Source organism: Onychostruthus taczanowskii, unplaced genomic scaffold (assembly GCF_017590055.1).
Source record: "Onychostruthus taczanowskii isolate IOZ18803 unplaced genomic scaffold, ASM1759005v1 scaffold116, whole genome shotgun sequence".
Taxonomy (NCBI): domain Eukaryota; kingdom Metazoa; phylum Chordata; class Aves; order Passeriformes; family Passeridae; genus Onychostruthus; species Onychostruthus taczanowskii.
Window position 1 is genome coordinate 75,225 of NW_024498294.1, and position 16,409 is coordinate 91,633.

Consider the following 16,409-nt stretch of genomic DNA (forward strand, 5'->3'; position numbering starts at 1 on the left):
TAGACAAGGACCACACCACTCAGAGTGCTGAACAATCTTATGCATTTCCCAACCCTACTCCAGCTGTTATGCAATAAATTGGTAAAGATGCTTAAACAGCTTTAGCAGGCTTGCCTGAAGAGTTAGCAGAGCAGTGGAACAAGGTACATTCATGGATAGCTCTTTGTCACTCTGGGAATTCAGCAACCAATGGCCCAAACAGCTGGAACAGAGCAGTGAAATCATCTAGAACTGAGGATGCCACATGCAACCATTTATTCCAGGAGAGGAGGGGCTGCTTTGGACTCTGGTTAGTCTGGTCCAAGCACTGAACCTCCATTAGCACAGATCCCAGGGATTTCCAGAGGGAATATTGCAATTTAATATAAAGGCACACATAGAAAATAGAGAGCAGATCTGCTCTGACAGCTCAATCCCAATCCTAAATAAAACATTCCCATAAATGCAGTTTGTTGTTGTGCCTGCCTGGAACACTGGATTGTATTTTTAGTGACAGTGACGGTGCATAAAGAGCTAGAAAAAGACCTGCTTTTCATTAGAGCCAAGCAAGCAAGGCAGAGAGGGGCACAGAGCCTCCAGTTTGCCCAGCCCAGGGCTGTGTAAATCCAAACTGACCATGAACATTTTCATTAACAGGCTCAAAACCCCCCAAGTTCTATAAAACATAAACATGTGCTTTTAGCCCTCTGATTTAGACAGATCTCTTAATAAACATATTTTGTACCTCGGATTTATTTGTATCTTGGAGACAGTGGAAAACAATAGCCTAAAAAGAACACAATATTTCATTCTTTCAGGCAATTCTTCTGAACTGAGAAATTACAGCTCAAGGGCCGATTGGGGGGGGGATGCTCAGAATTTGAGAACAAAATAACTTGGATGACACCTAGTGGGAAAATAAGCAATCACTGGTGAAAATATGTATGGGGAAATGGCAGAGGGAGGTTCTCAATGAGAGCAGGAGGGAGGAGAGAGAATTTCTTGATAAAATGGATGGAGTATAATTTAGGAGAAGAATTTCCTAAATGACAAGACTCTATCTGCCTGTGGAATAATCTGAGGAAATGGGATTTTGGATTTGACAGAGGCAAAACTATGTTAGGCAAAACCCCATTAGCAAAACCATGATAAATGTGCAGCAGGAAAAAATGTGGACGGGAGGAAACTCTGAGCCCTCCTAAGTAGAAATACTCAGCAGGCTTTGACAGCCAGTTCTGCAGAGTGGAGTAGGTAAGAGGAAAATTTTGTCCTTCAGACAACAATAGCTCCTGATTTGAAAGAAACCACTGTTTTTCTTTAATTCATTTCTGCCAGCAATATTCCTTGATGTGAGAATGAATTTTGTGATTGTTTTTTTTTTATCCTTCTTCTTGCTTATTTGTAGAATTCATTAATTACCAGTGACTCACATCCAATTACAAAGATCTATTTTGGTTAGTCTGCTCTCACCAACCTATTTGAAAGTACAGAAGAACAGAATTAATCAAGGTGAGAGATTTTAAGTGAGAAGCTGTCCATTGGCAGTGCGAGGTGGGCAGTTTTTTCAGCACTGGGAATGGAAAGAGTGCTTGAGAAATCTTCTGCCTTTCTTGGTCAAGAACAGGTCACTGTCAGCAATAAATGACTGGAACTCCTTAAAAGTGACTAGAAAAGATAATGGCATCTTCTGGCTGAGTTTTCTCTCAGCAGGTCAGGCATTTGATCTGCTCATTTATCTCCAGCTCGCAGCTTTTATTCTGAAGCACGAGGAGAGCAGTAATCTCCCTCAGATCTTTCCTCCCTGAAATGATCACTCACAGCCCCCACAGAACTCACTGCAGGAGTCAAGGCCTCCAAAGGAAGCTGATCCAGAGAAAAGGGCTTTCAGGGGAGAGGTGAGAAGAGAGGGGTTGTTTGGGACATACAACTGTCCAGAAATCCCTCTCCCCTGAGAGGAGACACAGCCTCTCTCATTCACAAAAACTTCAAATGGATTCTCTCTGTGGAAAAAACTTACTTCCATACCCTAACAAGATTATAGCAGATTATAACTATTTTTTTTTTCAAATTGTCTCTTAATAAATCCTCTTAAATGAAGAATCCTCATTTGGCCTACAAAAAGTTACAGCCCTAAAATCAGAAATGCAAATGCCTGGTGCTTCTGGCAACCACTCCCTGCACACCCTGAGCTCCACAGGGAGCGGGTGCACTGGCCAGGGGACAGGGCTGGGGGCTCAGCAGGAGCAGCTGGGCACATCTGCAGCATCTGGGCACATCTGGGCACCTCTGCCACTCCCGGGACAGCTGGAGGAATGCAGGACTAACTGAGCACAGAACGGGAGTGTGGATTCCAGGGATTCCAAATGTTTCCAGTGCAGAAGGACACAGGATTTGATTTCACTGTGTGACAGGAAGGTTTTGATTCCGTGGCAGCATTCCTGGAGGCACAGTGGCACAGACTGTGCAGGCACAGGGCACACAGACATTTATGGAATCCATGGATGTGCTCCCCAAAGGCAGGGAAAGCATCCCGAGGGTGGGAGGACCATTAGCAGTGCACTCACAGCCACCCCACCCCTGACAGGCAGATGAACTGCTCACCTCAGCACCGGAGGAATCATCTCCTCAGCTCACAGAAAAGATCAAAATTCTAACAGGCTTTGAAGTATTTTTGTTTTTTATCCCTGGCACTGTCTGAATTGCCTTTTCAAATGCTAAAGAGCAGAGATACAAAATAAAGCATTTTCTTAAGGAAGTTCCTAACAAAGCTCCAGCTTCTGGTAACTCATTAGACCTAATGAAGAAAAGTTCTTTAAAAATAAGTAAAAATTAGACTACAAGAATTGCTGTCAGGATAATTTATACACCAGAAATTTCCTTTCCTCCCAGGAACAGCCTGTTATAAAGGGACAGCTCAAAACCACAGCTCTGCTGCACATCTGCAACATGAAAACCTCACCTGGGCTTCGTTTCCAAAAGCCAAAGAGAGCTCCAAGCCTGTCCCCAAACCAGCACTACACAGAACTGGCCTGAATGGAGCACCAGACCCACAACCAGCTGGGTTTCCAAATGCCAGCTGCCAGTGGAATTCTTCTGTGTTCACTGCTGGTGACTAAAGCAAAGGAAAACCTACATCCAAAACTTTGCACACCCAACCAAATTCAAAAGTAAATCCTATTTTTGCTTTCCCTTCACACAGACATGGCATTCTGTGTTTAGATGAACGGATACATGTGTATTAAAAACTTGTATGACCCTAATTTACTGGCTTTGCAGCCAAATACAGACGGATATTTCAGAAACCATTGGAGTTATTGTTTTTGAACACAGGTGACCCAAATTAAATACTGTATTTTGGGTGACTTCAACACAATTTCATCTATCTCAATTCAATGGCATTAATATTTCCTTTCTCTGTTCCTGCCTTTCTCTATCCCTTAATGATGTCACCTGCCTATAATGGTTATTTTGATGTTACGGTGTGCTTTTATAAGTTTTACTGAAATGGTGAGAAGGCAGATATTAAACAAATCTGGCTGACTAATATAGAAAAACTCAATTTCACAGGCTAACTTCATCTCCCTCATCTGCTGGGGCTTGTATGTCTCAGCAGCTCAGGCAAAATTAACTTTTATACCTGGATATTTTCTGGGAAAAAAAAAAAAACCACCCACATATTTCAGATGAGTTTTTCCAGATCCTGTCAGATGCAATAGGAAAAATACACTAGGAACAAAACAAAAATCCCAAAGCATTTCCTCTTTTCTGCAGCAAGCACAAGACCCACCCCAAGCACTTTATGCCACAGCACAACCATAAATAGCAGCTCTGGGATGCTGCCCCATCCTGCACAGGAAAAAGCTCATCTCCCCTGCCACACTTCCCTGGGACTCTGAGCACTCAGCCTGCCCTGCAGCCACACTGCAGCCCTTCTGCAGGCACAGGGAAAGGGATCAGGAGGGGCCACACAGGGTAAGTGTCAGCCAAGCACCCCAGCTCTCCCTTCTGCATTTCTGCCACAGTTCTGGTTTCTGTTTGAGTTTGGGTTTCTTGCTGTTTCTGCATTTAATCAGAAGAGATCATCTTTTCCATAAATATCACTTAACTTCTTTTAGCCAGCTGTCATAGTCTGTCCTTCTAAGATGTTTGCTTTGGGGAAAGGAGCTCTGGTAAATTTCTTGAAAAATCATGGATGAGTATCTGGGTTCAGAGCAAAGACACCCAGAATACCCAGTCCTAGATTTCAGTTTATCTTAATGGCTGCAATAGGCTTTAAGGATGAACAAAATAAAATGTAATGTATGTACCAATGTTAAAAATTGGTTAATGAACCATCCCAGCAAAAAAAAAAAAAATTGGGGGTGGGGGAAGTGGATGGAACCACAATACAGAAGGTAAATGATGACTGTCAATAGCAGAGTTAAGTGTTAGAAGAACACGTGGAAAAGAAAGTAAGCAACAGGTGGCACAGGACACAAAGAGGAACCACAGGGTATTTGTCAACTCACTGACAAATACATAGGAGATGGTTAAGATGAGCACTTCAGCTTCAGAAAGAAAGATGATTTTCAGACATTTACAATTATTCAGCCCCTTAAGCTACATTTTGAAAACTGGTTTAAACACAAAATTTTAACGCTAGATCTATGACAATATGGAAGCAGAATAGAAACCATTACCTAAAACTAAACTGGATTTTCCTATCATCTCCTGGTGACACTCTGTCCCAGAAATTTGATCAATATTTTTTTGTACAATTATGAAGGGAAAACAATGAACCAGAGAGGAAAGGGAAGAACTGTACTCTGTCTTCAACGTTTATGCTGAAGATGGGGAGAGTGGTTCTGTAGGACATACAGAAAGCTAAAGATATGTCATAGTTGAGACTGAGACGCTACAAAGCAACACACTGCATTTCCAGAAGTCTTCAAACCCTGTTTTTATTCTAGCATGCATGCTTTTTCTACATTCTTACACAGCTCTTAAGTTTGCACTTTACTCATTGGTCACGAGAGACAAGCTAAATGCTCATTGGAATAGGCAGTTGCAGGTTTCTCTTATTTATCCTTCTTTCTTTCTTGGTTTCTATGTCAACAACCTTGGTAGAAAATTCTTTCAGGGGTAAACATGGATCCTCTTACCAGACTTCTCAATGGCTCACAGAGGTCACTGTAAAACCTCTTCCACAAAGATTTTATTCCAGAAACCTAAACCTGGGTGAGAAATAACTGCTGTGGAACCACACTAATAAACCTCACTTCTTGTTGTTTTTGCTGCAGGAGATGGAGCTGCTGGCCATGCTGGGCTGTGCCCTGCTGCTCCCCACGGTCCCAGGAGAGGATTGTCCAGCCCAGTGCAGCTGCTGGTCCCTGGGGGAGCGCTGGGGGATGGGGGTGGACTGCAGCTCTCGGGGGCTGCACGCCCTGCCCGCCCTGCCTCGCCTGACCCGCAGCCTGCACCTGCACAACAACAGCCTGGCCTCCATCCCTGCTGGAGCCCTGGACAGCCTGGGCCACCTGCAGGAGCTGCAGCTGTGGGACAACCCCTGGCACTGTGACTGTCACATCGTGTACCTGAAGCTCTGGCTGCAGGATTTCTCCGCGCCCGCGCTTGCCCGGCTCAGGTGCGCCAGCCCTGCCCCGCTGAGGATGAAGCCCCTGGAGCAGCTGACTGGGAATGATCTGGGTGTTTGTACCAGGCTTCTCCCAACCAAGAGTCTCCAGTTCTTCTGGCGAGACCTCATTTTAATTGCTGGAGCAGTAATTACCCTCCTTCTAGTGGCGTGGGCTCTGAAGTTCTCCAAAAAGCTGGTCTGCCAGCTCAGCCTCACGAGCCGGCGGCTGAGGAGGAGCATCCCCAAAACCCACAAGGTGCTGTGAGCTCCTCCCTGCCACCAGCCTGGCAGAAACTCCAAACTCCTCCACAACAAAAGAGCACTGGCAGCACTGGTTTGAATAGTCAAAAAGCTCAAAGTCTGGGTCCTCAGGAGAGTTTGATTTAATTTTCATCCAAAAAGAATCTTGGTGAGGTTTGGACAGGCAACTTCCATCCTGCTGCCATCTGCTCATATGAAGAGCAGTTTCCACATTTTTAAAATCATTTAACTTTCCATTTTCCCACTGAATTCTCAGCTCTTATAGAAAGAAGATTTACACCCCTACACTTTTTAATAAATGGAGATGAGCACCAATTGTGTTACTTCAACAACTCCTTTCTCACTCGGGCTCTGTGAGTTTACAACCCATCAGCATCCCTCGGTGTCCCCAGGGGCTTGGTTGGACCATTCCTGTGTGCAGGAAAACTCAGCCCTCTTTTCCTCAGGTTCAGGAGCTTCCTGCCATCAAAACCACCCAGATTACACAGACCAGACACTGAATGCATCCCTGATTGAATACAGTTAAAGATGGACTGGTAATGACAATATAATCAGCAAAATAATTTTAAATCTTATGGAATTTCCTGGAGGGTGAACAATAATAAAGCATTCTATGTGGAACTGAAATAATGGATGTTTATGGAACATTCCTATTGACCCAAATTTGATCTCTTTCACAATTCTAAACATTTCTGATTCAATTTCTAAGATATTTCCAGAACTTGTCCTGTGGAGATCATTTTAGAATATTTTCCCTGCACTGATCTTTTCAATGTTTTAAAAGACAACCACCATTCTGTACAAATGCAGAATATTACAGAAGAAATGGACTCTGCCATCTCTCATGGAATTTCCTACATGATGTTTTGTGTTTCCTCAAAATGAAATAAATCATTCACAGTAAAAGCTTATCATTCTCTTCTGTGCCTATAAACTGGATATGCATAGAATAGAGAACTGCTTTACTACATGGCTTCAGTAGTACAAATATTTTTAAAATTAGCAATTAGTGAACATTCTGCTTGCACCAACCAACACATCAAATAAGATGTACAGAATACACAGGATGCACAGGAAAAAAATAATTGAGAGAACTTTTCTGTCCTTATAAGAGGAAAGAGGAGGGAATCTCTTCCATGGCAGTAGTTCACATTCTACCAAAACAGCCTTGTATCTATAACTTTTCATCCATTTGGGGTTTATCTGGGAAAAAACCCTCTGCAAAGGGGACAGCTGGAACTAAGTGAGGGTCAAAAGCAACACTCAGTGTTTATCTGGCAGGGCCACTGTGTCATGCTTAGCCACACGCTCCACCAAACTGCTTAAATAACACCACAGCTGCTAACAGCGTGCAAAGGCAGGAAAATATGTCAGCTATCAAAGTGAAACACACAGGCAGCACTCCCAAAATGGGTTTGGAACAGCCCAGAAACTGTCACTCCATCCTGCCTGCAAGGGGCAAACTGGTGGCTGTATCTGCTTGCACAGTCTGGGAACACAGGTGTGACTGCTGGGATGAAAATAAAATTTAAAAAAAAATTAAAATAAAATAAAATAAAATAAAATAAAATAAAATAAAATATAAAATATAAAATAAAATAAAATAAAATAAAATAAAATAAAATAAAATAAAATAAAATAAAATAAAATAAAATAAAATAAAATTTAAAAAATAGGTTTGCTTCCACGGTGGGCAGGACAAGTCATCAGAGTCAGCATTATTGACCAAAACCTCACTGCAGCACACAGAGAGGGTTTGTGTGAACAGCAATTCTGGGTGAACAGCAATTCTGTGTAGACTGAAATCAAATTAATGTAAGGAATATTTGCAGGTTTCATTTATTAAATAGCACTGTATGCGAATCCCCTTTTTGCCTATAAATTCTCTTTAATTTTTGTTAACACTGGGGCAAACAGCATTGCTCAAGCTGACCTATTCAGCTTCCTGCTTGCCTTCTGCCAGGCTTTAGTTAGAGTTTATTCCAGGTTTCAGCTCATGCACCAGGGCAGTCTGCAAGGCTCCATCATCACAAAATGCTGCTCTCCTTTGTGCTACAGGACCACCATCCTGACAGAACATGATTATTAGGATTAATATGATTATTAATGTGCTAACAGCCAGCTCTGGAGCTCCCTGGAACACAAGGCAGCTCATTCCCTAAGAACCCCCCTGCCTCAGCTCTGAGCAGGCTGAATAAAACAGCCCAGCTCTGCCCCATGGAATAAAAGTGACTCTTCCCCATGGAATAAAACAGCCCAGCTCTGCCCCATGGAATAAAAGTGGCTCTGCCTTGTGGAGCCCAACTCTCTGGCTTTGCAGCACTGGTGTTGCTCCTCTGGGTGCAGCCACTCTGGGGCCGACTGCTGAAGTCAGCTACAAATACTCTTTTCTGCACCAGAACGGAAAGAATTGAAGCACTTCTGCTTGTTTATAAGACAGAAGGGTTTCCAAATCCAGAAAGAAAGCCACAGCACCATTGCCCTGGGCAGCGGCAGCAGCTGCTGGGGCCTCTGGAGCTCCTGGGAAAGCAGAGCAGGAGCTGGGGAGGAGCTGCCCAAAAGGTGCCAAGGGTGGAGCTGAGCAAGTGGGAAAAACAGTGGCACTTGATATGCCTGCTTTTCTAATATATTTTTAATTTTTATTTTGTTTTTATTTTTAATGGAAAATGTCTTCCTCCTGCCTGCACAGGGCAGTGGCAGCTGCCAGCAGCTCCAATCCAAGTGCCACTGCCAGGGAGGGCTGGGCACCTGGACAGGGCAGGAGATGGCATGGCTTGGGGAATGGAGCCAGCTCGAGCCCTCCTGCCCCGGCAGGAACACCTGCTTGCAAGAGAGGAGCAAAGTGCACGCCTGTGATATAAGTTATTTTAGAAGAGATGCTTATTCAGAGTAAATTTTCACTAAAATGTACCTGCCACTGGTGTGGAGTCACTGAATTTGCATGATTTCTGCCCCGTCCCATGCTCTAAGGATGTTGGTATTTTAGGAACATACATTTCTCATGGGTTTCAAATCCCACCTCCTGCAGGTTAAGATTAAATGATGAATGAGATCCAAGTGCACTTGACAGCTTTTCTTTTTCAGGAAGAAATCTTAAACCAGCTTTTTGTTTCACCCATGCTTTGAGAATCAGCCCAGCCTTTCCCAGCAGCTCTGGGCAGCTCCGTGAGGTGGATAGGTGGCATTTTTCTGTTCTGACACTCTTCTCTTACATGTGAGTGACTGTAGGAAGTAGGTTTGAATTTACACATCTCCACGGGCTCACACTCATATCTAACCTGAGAGGATTTTGCCTGTAAACCTGTCCTAAGGTTCACTCAGCAGCCTAGGTAAAATCAATTCACACTAAATTCATACTAGAGACCAAGCACAACTTTGCTCTCAGGAACAAAATACATTGCAAAGTTAACCAGCTTGTTCTGTATTTATCATTTGGTTAAGTGGCTGTGAATTTAAGGATTCAGATTTAGTGCTCCCATTCAAAGAATTTAACTACACAGAAAATGAGTACTACAAAGTAAAATATTTCTTTCTGTTCAGTTAAACCCCAGCTAAGTCATAAGAGAGATGTCACATAATGACTGTAATTTTCCATTTTATTTGCACACCTGCTTGCACTGACCAGATATGGAACTGCATTAAAAACTACTAGAATAACTTGTCCAATAAAAAGAGAAAAACTCACCCAAGAAAAAGTTTCAAACAGCAGAAAACCAAGACTATTCCTAGCCTAATAGGACAAGAAAACATAGGGATTTCCTCAGGTGAACAGGAAATTTCTTCTATTTTTGAGCTAGAAAACATCAACTGTAGAACTAAAGGCTAATTCAATGTACAAAAGACATGCCAAAGTGCAGTGAAACAGGCTCTTGGCTGGTGTGTGCTGCCATTCTTGTATTCTAAATTAATTAGCCAATACACATTCATTCTCACACTGATTTATGTTTAAATGCACTGTTTGGGGAATTATTAAAATTGAATTTGAGGCTTCACAAAACTGCTATTCTTCCTGGAATCTTAAGGCCCACACACTTGCATGTTATGATTTACACCTGAATTACAGGATTTTAGTTTCACTGCCAACAGATGAAATATTAACAATTCCTACCTAATGACTCCTTTGATGGTGCTAAGTTTACTGTAATGCTTAGCAATGCTAAGTTTATTTATCTTAATGCCTTTTCTCTCCAGAGCACTAAACCATTTCCCAGAGTGCTGCGGCCCTATTGCTGGAACCCACATAAATATTTTGCCATTAGACTGACTCCACTGAAATTCAGATTGCACTCAATAATGGGTGTGTGACAACAAATTGCTCCAGTTGTATAATGGCCACATGGCTGCTATTTATACAGAGCTCCTTCCCAGGGAGACTTGGCTCCTGACGTGGCCTCTCCAGTGCCTTCCCCGGCAGCACTTCCCAGTGTTCATCCCAGTGATGTCACAGCTACTGCCTGACCTGGCATCTTCATTTTAGCCAAAAGAAATGTTAGAGTTTAGAATTTTGCTCAGACTTCATTTGGCTTGGCTTGTCTGACCAGCAAGCATGCAGTTCTCTAGCAGTCCAAAGTTATTAAAGTTGAATGGTGCTGTTCTGCATCAAGACATTCCCTGGGAAAGGTGGACTGAAACCTCTTCCCTCAGAATACTATAAAGGAATAGGTCTACAGAAATACAGAGCATTCATCTTAGTCCAAGGAGAAAAAATTCAAATGAGGTCCTTTCTTAAATGACCTTGATCTCTAGGGAAGGAAGTGTCAGCAGGGATGAATTGCAGCCTTCCTTTTCTCCTTGAATCATCTGTCTTGTCTCCTCTTGAGGGGTCAAAAGGGTTTTACCTCTTAACTAATAATTTATTTTTTGACAAGGATTCATAGATTGCCTCTTATGGCCATGGAGAAGGACTCTGGAACCTGACACATCCAAATAAAATCGACCTTTGCAACCCTCTCCCATCAGCAGCAGTGCAAAGCAGAGGAAGGTCTGGCAATGGCCACACCACCAAAGGCTGCCCTCAAAACAGCAGAGCATTCAGAACTAGGGTATTCTTGATTTCCCTGAGTTTGCAAGGACACTGCAAAACCCAGTAATGTAACGTTCAGGTGCACTTATCAAAAGCTGGATTAGGGAAAGACAAAAACTAAACCAGCAGCAATTACAGCCTGAGAGGGCAGTGCGGCTGGACAGTGCCCAGGCAGAAAGGGACCGGGCAATGAAAGGACACAAACTCTGCACAGCAAAAACTCAGAGCCCCGAAGGGATTCCTTTGCCTCCCATCACTGCTTTGTCCGACTCTCTGAAACTGGACCAACATTGGCACCTAGTGGCCGCTGAATTCCATAGGGACAGAAGTTCCTCGGAATTTGTCACCCTTTCCAAGAAATGGGCTGAGAGTTTCCAAACAAGCTGCCAATTACTGCCAGCTCTTCCCAGAGTTTCCATACAAGTTTTCTGTCCTGAAGTGTCAGCAGGTGCAAGACACAAATTGTTTTCGACTGGCAGAAGCCTGGAGTTATTATAATTCTGATCACTGGGCAATACAATCTCCATTTGTTTTCTTCACTGTAATTAATCATTTTTAGACATGCCTGGAATTTTCTGCTACTACAATTCCCAAAGTCACAGCTCAATATTATATTGAAACTTGACTGAGGTTTTATTCCTTCTGTTCTCCTAAAGTGATGATGAACTTTTATGTAAATTCAAATTAAACTAATAACTTTGTACTATGACTTCATCCTATCAAAGCCTGATAAAACAAAAAAGGAAAAAAATGTATATTAAATAAAACAAAATAATGAAATTAAATCCTTTTGTGGGTCTTTTTCCCTACCAATCCCCTACCTAACTGATATGCAGCATCATAATTTTTAAAGGCCCAAATATTTTAAAACGTGAGCTCCCTCAGCAATCTGTACCAGGGAAAATTACCATAAAAAAATCCAACTATTGTGACAACACTGGGGATCCCAAACAGACATGAGGAGAATGACAGCCCAGATTTTAGGATGTCTGATATAAAGAATAAAGAGCCAGCAGACCCTGCAGATTTCCAGGTGTTTCTTTACTGAGTCTTTAGCACTTTGTGCAGTATTTCATGGACATGCAGCCTCAGGCCAGCTGGTAAGCCCCAGTTCACGTGCACCCTGCTGCTCTGTGGGACTGGCTGCACTGGAAACGCCAGGCAGGAATTCTGGAGGGTGCAAATGCTAATAAAGGTACCCAAAAACTCCCCGAGGTGCACTCCTGAAGGTGCAGCTCCAGCCAAGGTGGTGCAGGTCCCCAAGGAGCTCAGGGGTGCACAGACACCCAAAACAAGGGGGCTGGCTGGGAGGATTGGCCAAATAAACCAAGGAGTTTGGTCTCATCAGCCACTCTGGTGTCTGAGACTGATTTCCAGCTGGGTTTAAGAAATCAGTTCTGTAATTGGCACGGCTCTGGAGTGGTGTGTGTGTCCTCACACCCTGTGAGATAAAGCCCCTGCAATGACTGCCTTTCATCCTGTACAGAGCTCAGACAAGGAGAAGAGGATGGGTGACTAAGGTTGATAAAAGCCTGCAGAAGCCAAGCAGAGGAGGATTTGCACTTCATTCACTCAGAAGATGATTAAGATGTGTATATGAATATAGCATTTCAAACGACAAAGAGACCAGTCTCCACAACTGAGTCATCTGAAAGGAACTGGAGATAGCTGATGGTTTCTAACATTCAAAATGCCTAACTTGGAAAACTTCATGAATACAATTTTTTTGTTCTTCCGAGCTTGTTCTGGAATTTGGCTGATAACAAAGGCGGCACCCACGCAGGGTGAGGAGCACGTCACACGTGACAAAGTCACACACTTGCTGAGCAGCTGCAGAACAGAAACCATTTCACTGCTGGGAGTCACCATGAGGGAGACATTTTCAATTTTCCTCATTGAAAGGGTAGGCTCTGCAGGCTTAGAAGGAATACTCAGTACAAATCCTTGGCTTGGGAAGTTTTGGGCACTGAATTCATCCCTGTTTATTTGTCAGTGATTTCCTTATAACCCAATGGTTCTGCTGCCACCTGTGCTACTACAGAGAAAGGACACCAGGCAGAGGCAAAATTTCTGCTAGATTAGGTCTAAGTGACATCAGTGACATCTTAGATTCATCTAAGTGACTTTCTGAGATTCCAGGAGTCCTCCAAGGGCTGGGACCACTGCAGCTCAGGGGGACAAAGGGTTGAGGGTGGAGGAGAGGACATAAGGAAAATCCCATGTGGGGCTTCCCAATTAAACCCAGTTCTTACCATCACCCTAAAGAGCATCTCTGTCCATGTGCTGCTCCCCAATTCCTGCTCACACAACAAACATGGCAAAGAGAGGCTGCCAGCAGGAATTCCTGTACAGCAGGAATATCTCTTCACTGGTGATGGCCTTCAAAACACCCATCCATCCATTTGTGTCAGCCCTGTGGGGTTAATAGCTCCACACCCCACCCACAGGGAGGACAAAATGTTGTCTCTCCTGTAAACATAAACACTCAGGTACTCTCCTCAAGAAGGAAAGCTCAAAATATTAAAAATATTCTAAGATTGGTACAAGAGCAGCTTGCTTTCAGAAACTCAAGAGTCACAGAGAATGTATGATTTAATGTGCATGAGTAAGAACATGCATCAAATCTATGGGGCTGTGTCAGGTAATGCTGAGTGTGGAAACATGGTTTTATTACTTAAAAAAAAATCCAAAAACAACCAAAAAAACCCCAAATAAGTAGTTTTTTGCATCTATTATATATTTTTTCTATATTATATATATGCATATATTGTATATTATATTTATTATATATTTTATATTTATTATAAAAGGTGATCTTTAAATATTTAACAAATAGCTCTCTTTAAAAAGAAGTTACAATATATCACTATTTTTGTTGTCTGAAAGAATTCAGCCCATTCCAGCTGACTCAGCTGTAAAATCAGCAGGCCATAAAATTATATCAAGAACTACAGATGCTTAAACATTCTCTTAACCAAAATCTAACCAGGGAAAGGCTGTACCACAAAAGGAGCGTTACCACATCAAACATCATGCCTGCATTATAAATACAAAATGTTGAAATTTGCTGGAAAATTTCTCTTGGAACACAGCATAAACAATGTGCCCACCAAGCCATAACTCAAGTCATCTTGGTTTTCATGAGCAATTATGGTGATTGTTCTATAACCCCAGTGGGAATGATTGCTTGCTACTGCAGAGAATTCAGAAAATTCACTGTGTCCTCACAGAGTTTCTGAACTTTCTTGGAGCCCCCGCCCTCCACTCCTTCTCCAGTGCTGCAGGAGAGTGGGGAACAGATTTTAGCATCTCCCTTGTGTTTTTTTCTGTTTAATCTGAGATCACTGTAGACAATTATTTAGATAGTCAGAACTTAATTAATTTCCTTTTAAACTTCAAGTCTCCAGCAGCTGCTTTGAACCAACCCAGCCCTCCCCCCCAAATCCAATGTGGAAATTGCCAACAACCTTCCCCTGCACCCAGGGCTCTGCAGCTCAGCTTGGTGGAGGTGAAATTTCACTTCCCCTGTGGAGCAGAGAGAACAGGAAACTGTGACCAAGGCCAGTTTTGGGGGGTTTCTCCCAGGTTTTAGTACTGTTTTCTAGGTACTACTAGAGTAGTTCCAGGTAAGAGACTGCTACAGAGTGTTTCTAGCACACTCTACTCTTCTCTGATGAACCACTCTCAAATACAGTCAGATACAAATTGGAATTGACTCAAACCCATTTTGTTTTTCCTGTTTTACCTTTGCATGAAAGAGGTGTTAACCCCAATGGAGTCTGAGGATTAATCACAGTAAAGAAAATATTTTAACACTCAAACCACTACTTACAGCTTTCACAATGTGAGAGAGCTCATCACAGATCCCTCACGTAAGCCCAGCAATATAATGTGACAATTTGTGGGTTTTGTTTGAGGAGTTCTCTATTTGAAATGCAGTTAAGGTTTGTGATGACAAGCAGCCACAATAACAGCTAACAGAAAAATGTTTGCAATGATCTCTAGCAAGGATAATGAAATAGCTGATTTATAATTATCTTCACAGAAATAGCACCTTCAGTTTTCCATTAAAATGATAGGATGCAATGAATTATAAAGACTGACATCTCTAACAGTGCTTCCTCCTAACAAACTTGTTTTTCTCAGCTCTGAAAATATAATTAGCATGAAAGCATACACAGAGTGATGTCTTATTATCTCTTTAATACCTTCTCTGTCCTGGCTGGTCAATATCCAAGGATGCAATGTCCTGCTTAATTCAGGGCTGCAGGAACAGAAAGCCTTTGGTGCAGCCTGACTGAGTACTCAAACCTCTGCTCCTGGCTGGAATGCAACCATGGATCACCAAAAAATATATCCAGACCTGAAAAGGAATAATCATGGAGCCACCCAAAAATAGACTGAGTTCAGTGGCAACTCAGGCCAAGCTGGCCTGGTTGGCTGTGCTGGCTCAGAGATAATCAGGTTGCTCTCCTCCTGCACAACTACCTACAGGACAATTTAACTCTCACTCTTTGCCATAAAACAGTTTCATGTCACGGTTTTATAACCTGAAATGACAAGGATGGAATGTAGCTGATCTTTGGTAGAAAGAACAGAACGACAAAATGTGCTCCGTCAATGTATTTAATTGGTCAATCTTATTTTTATAAGCATCTTGATTTTCCACACAACCTAAAGGAGAGTACCTGTTTAAAAGCACTTTGCTTTGCAGATAACCCAGATATCAGTTAAAACAAGTAATTCCAGACTCTTGAGATCTGTTTATCTCAAAACACAGAAGCAGTGCGTGATGTACTAGTCACACACATCCGTGTGCACGTGTCAGACACGGAGCTGGATGTTAACAGCTCCAAAGCCGTCTCGGCCTCACAGGACCTTGCAAGGGTGCAAAACCATCGCCCTGAGCCTGGGCCTGTGCCCGTGGAAACAAACCCCACCCAGCGCAGACCTGAAAGCGAAAAGCCGGCCAGGCAAGCCAGCTGCGCTTCCTGCAAGGCTGAGCGGCAGCGGCACCTGTTTATTTCTGTAAAAGGAATACACAAAACCAGCAAGGCACGACACAAAACGCGTCGCTGCGGCGAGGATGCGGCCGAGCATGTGCGGATCCTCCATCAGGCAGCGACTGAGGGCTCACCAGCCGCGCCACCGCGTGTTGGCCCACACGGGATGGCCCACACGGCACCGCCACACGGGCACCTGCGGCCGGAACGCTGTGCCGGGGCAGCGACCGACCCCGCTCGGTGACCGATCCCGCACGGAGCCGTCACGGCCCGGCCGCGGGGGGTGCCGGGCGGAGCGGAGGGGCCGCGCAGGTCCCGGAGCCGCGCGGAGCGGAGCGGGGCGGTCCCAGCACGGTCCCGGAGCCGGGCGGAGCGGGCCGGGCAGGGGCGGTCCCGGCGCGGGGCCGTTCCGGAGCGGGGCCGTCCCAGCGTGGGGCGGTCCCGGGCGGAGCGGGTCGGTCCCGCAGCGGGGTGGGCAGGGGCGGTCCCGGCGCGGTCCCGGAGCCGGGCGGAGCGGAGCGGAGCGGGG

The 16,409-nt window shown here is 43.9% G+C and overlaps 1 protein-coding gene across 1 annotated transcript; it reads left to right on the forward strand.

Annotated features, from left to right (window-relative positions):
* The first annotated feature begins 3,828 nt into the window (after positions 1-3,828).
* Positions 3,829-6,757, forward strand: GP9 (glycoprotein IX platelet). Its single transcript, XM_041427556.1, has 2 exons — positions 3,829-3,951; positions 5,259-6,757. Exon 2 carries the CDS (start codon positions 5,262-5,264, stop codon positions 5,856-5,858), a length of 597 nt encoding a protein of 198 aa, XP_041283490.1. The 5' UTR covers positions 3,829-3,951; positions 5,259-5,261; the 3' UTR covers positions 5,859-6,757.
* The last annotated feature ends 9,652 nt before the right edge of the window (positions 6,758-16,409 follow it).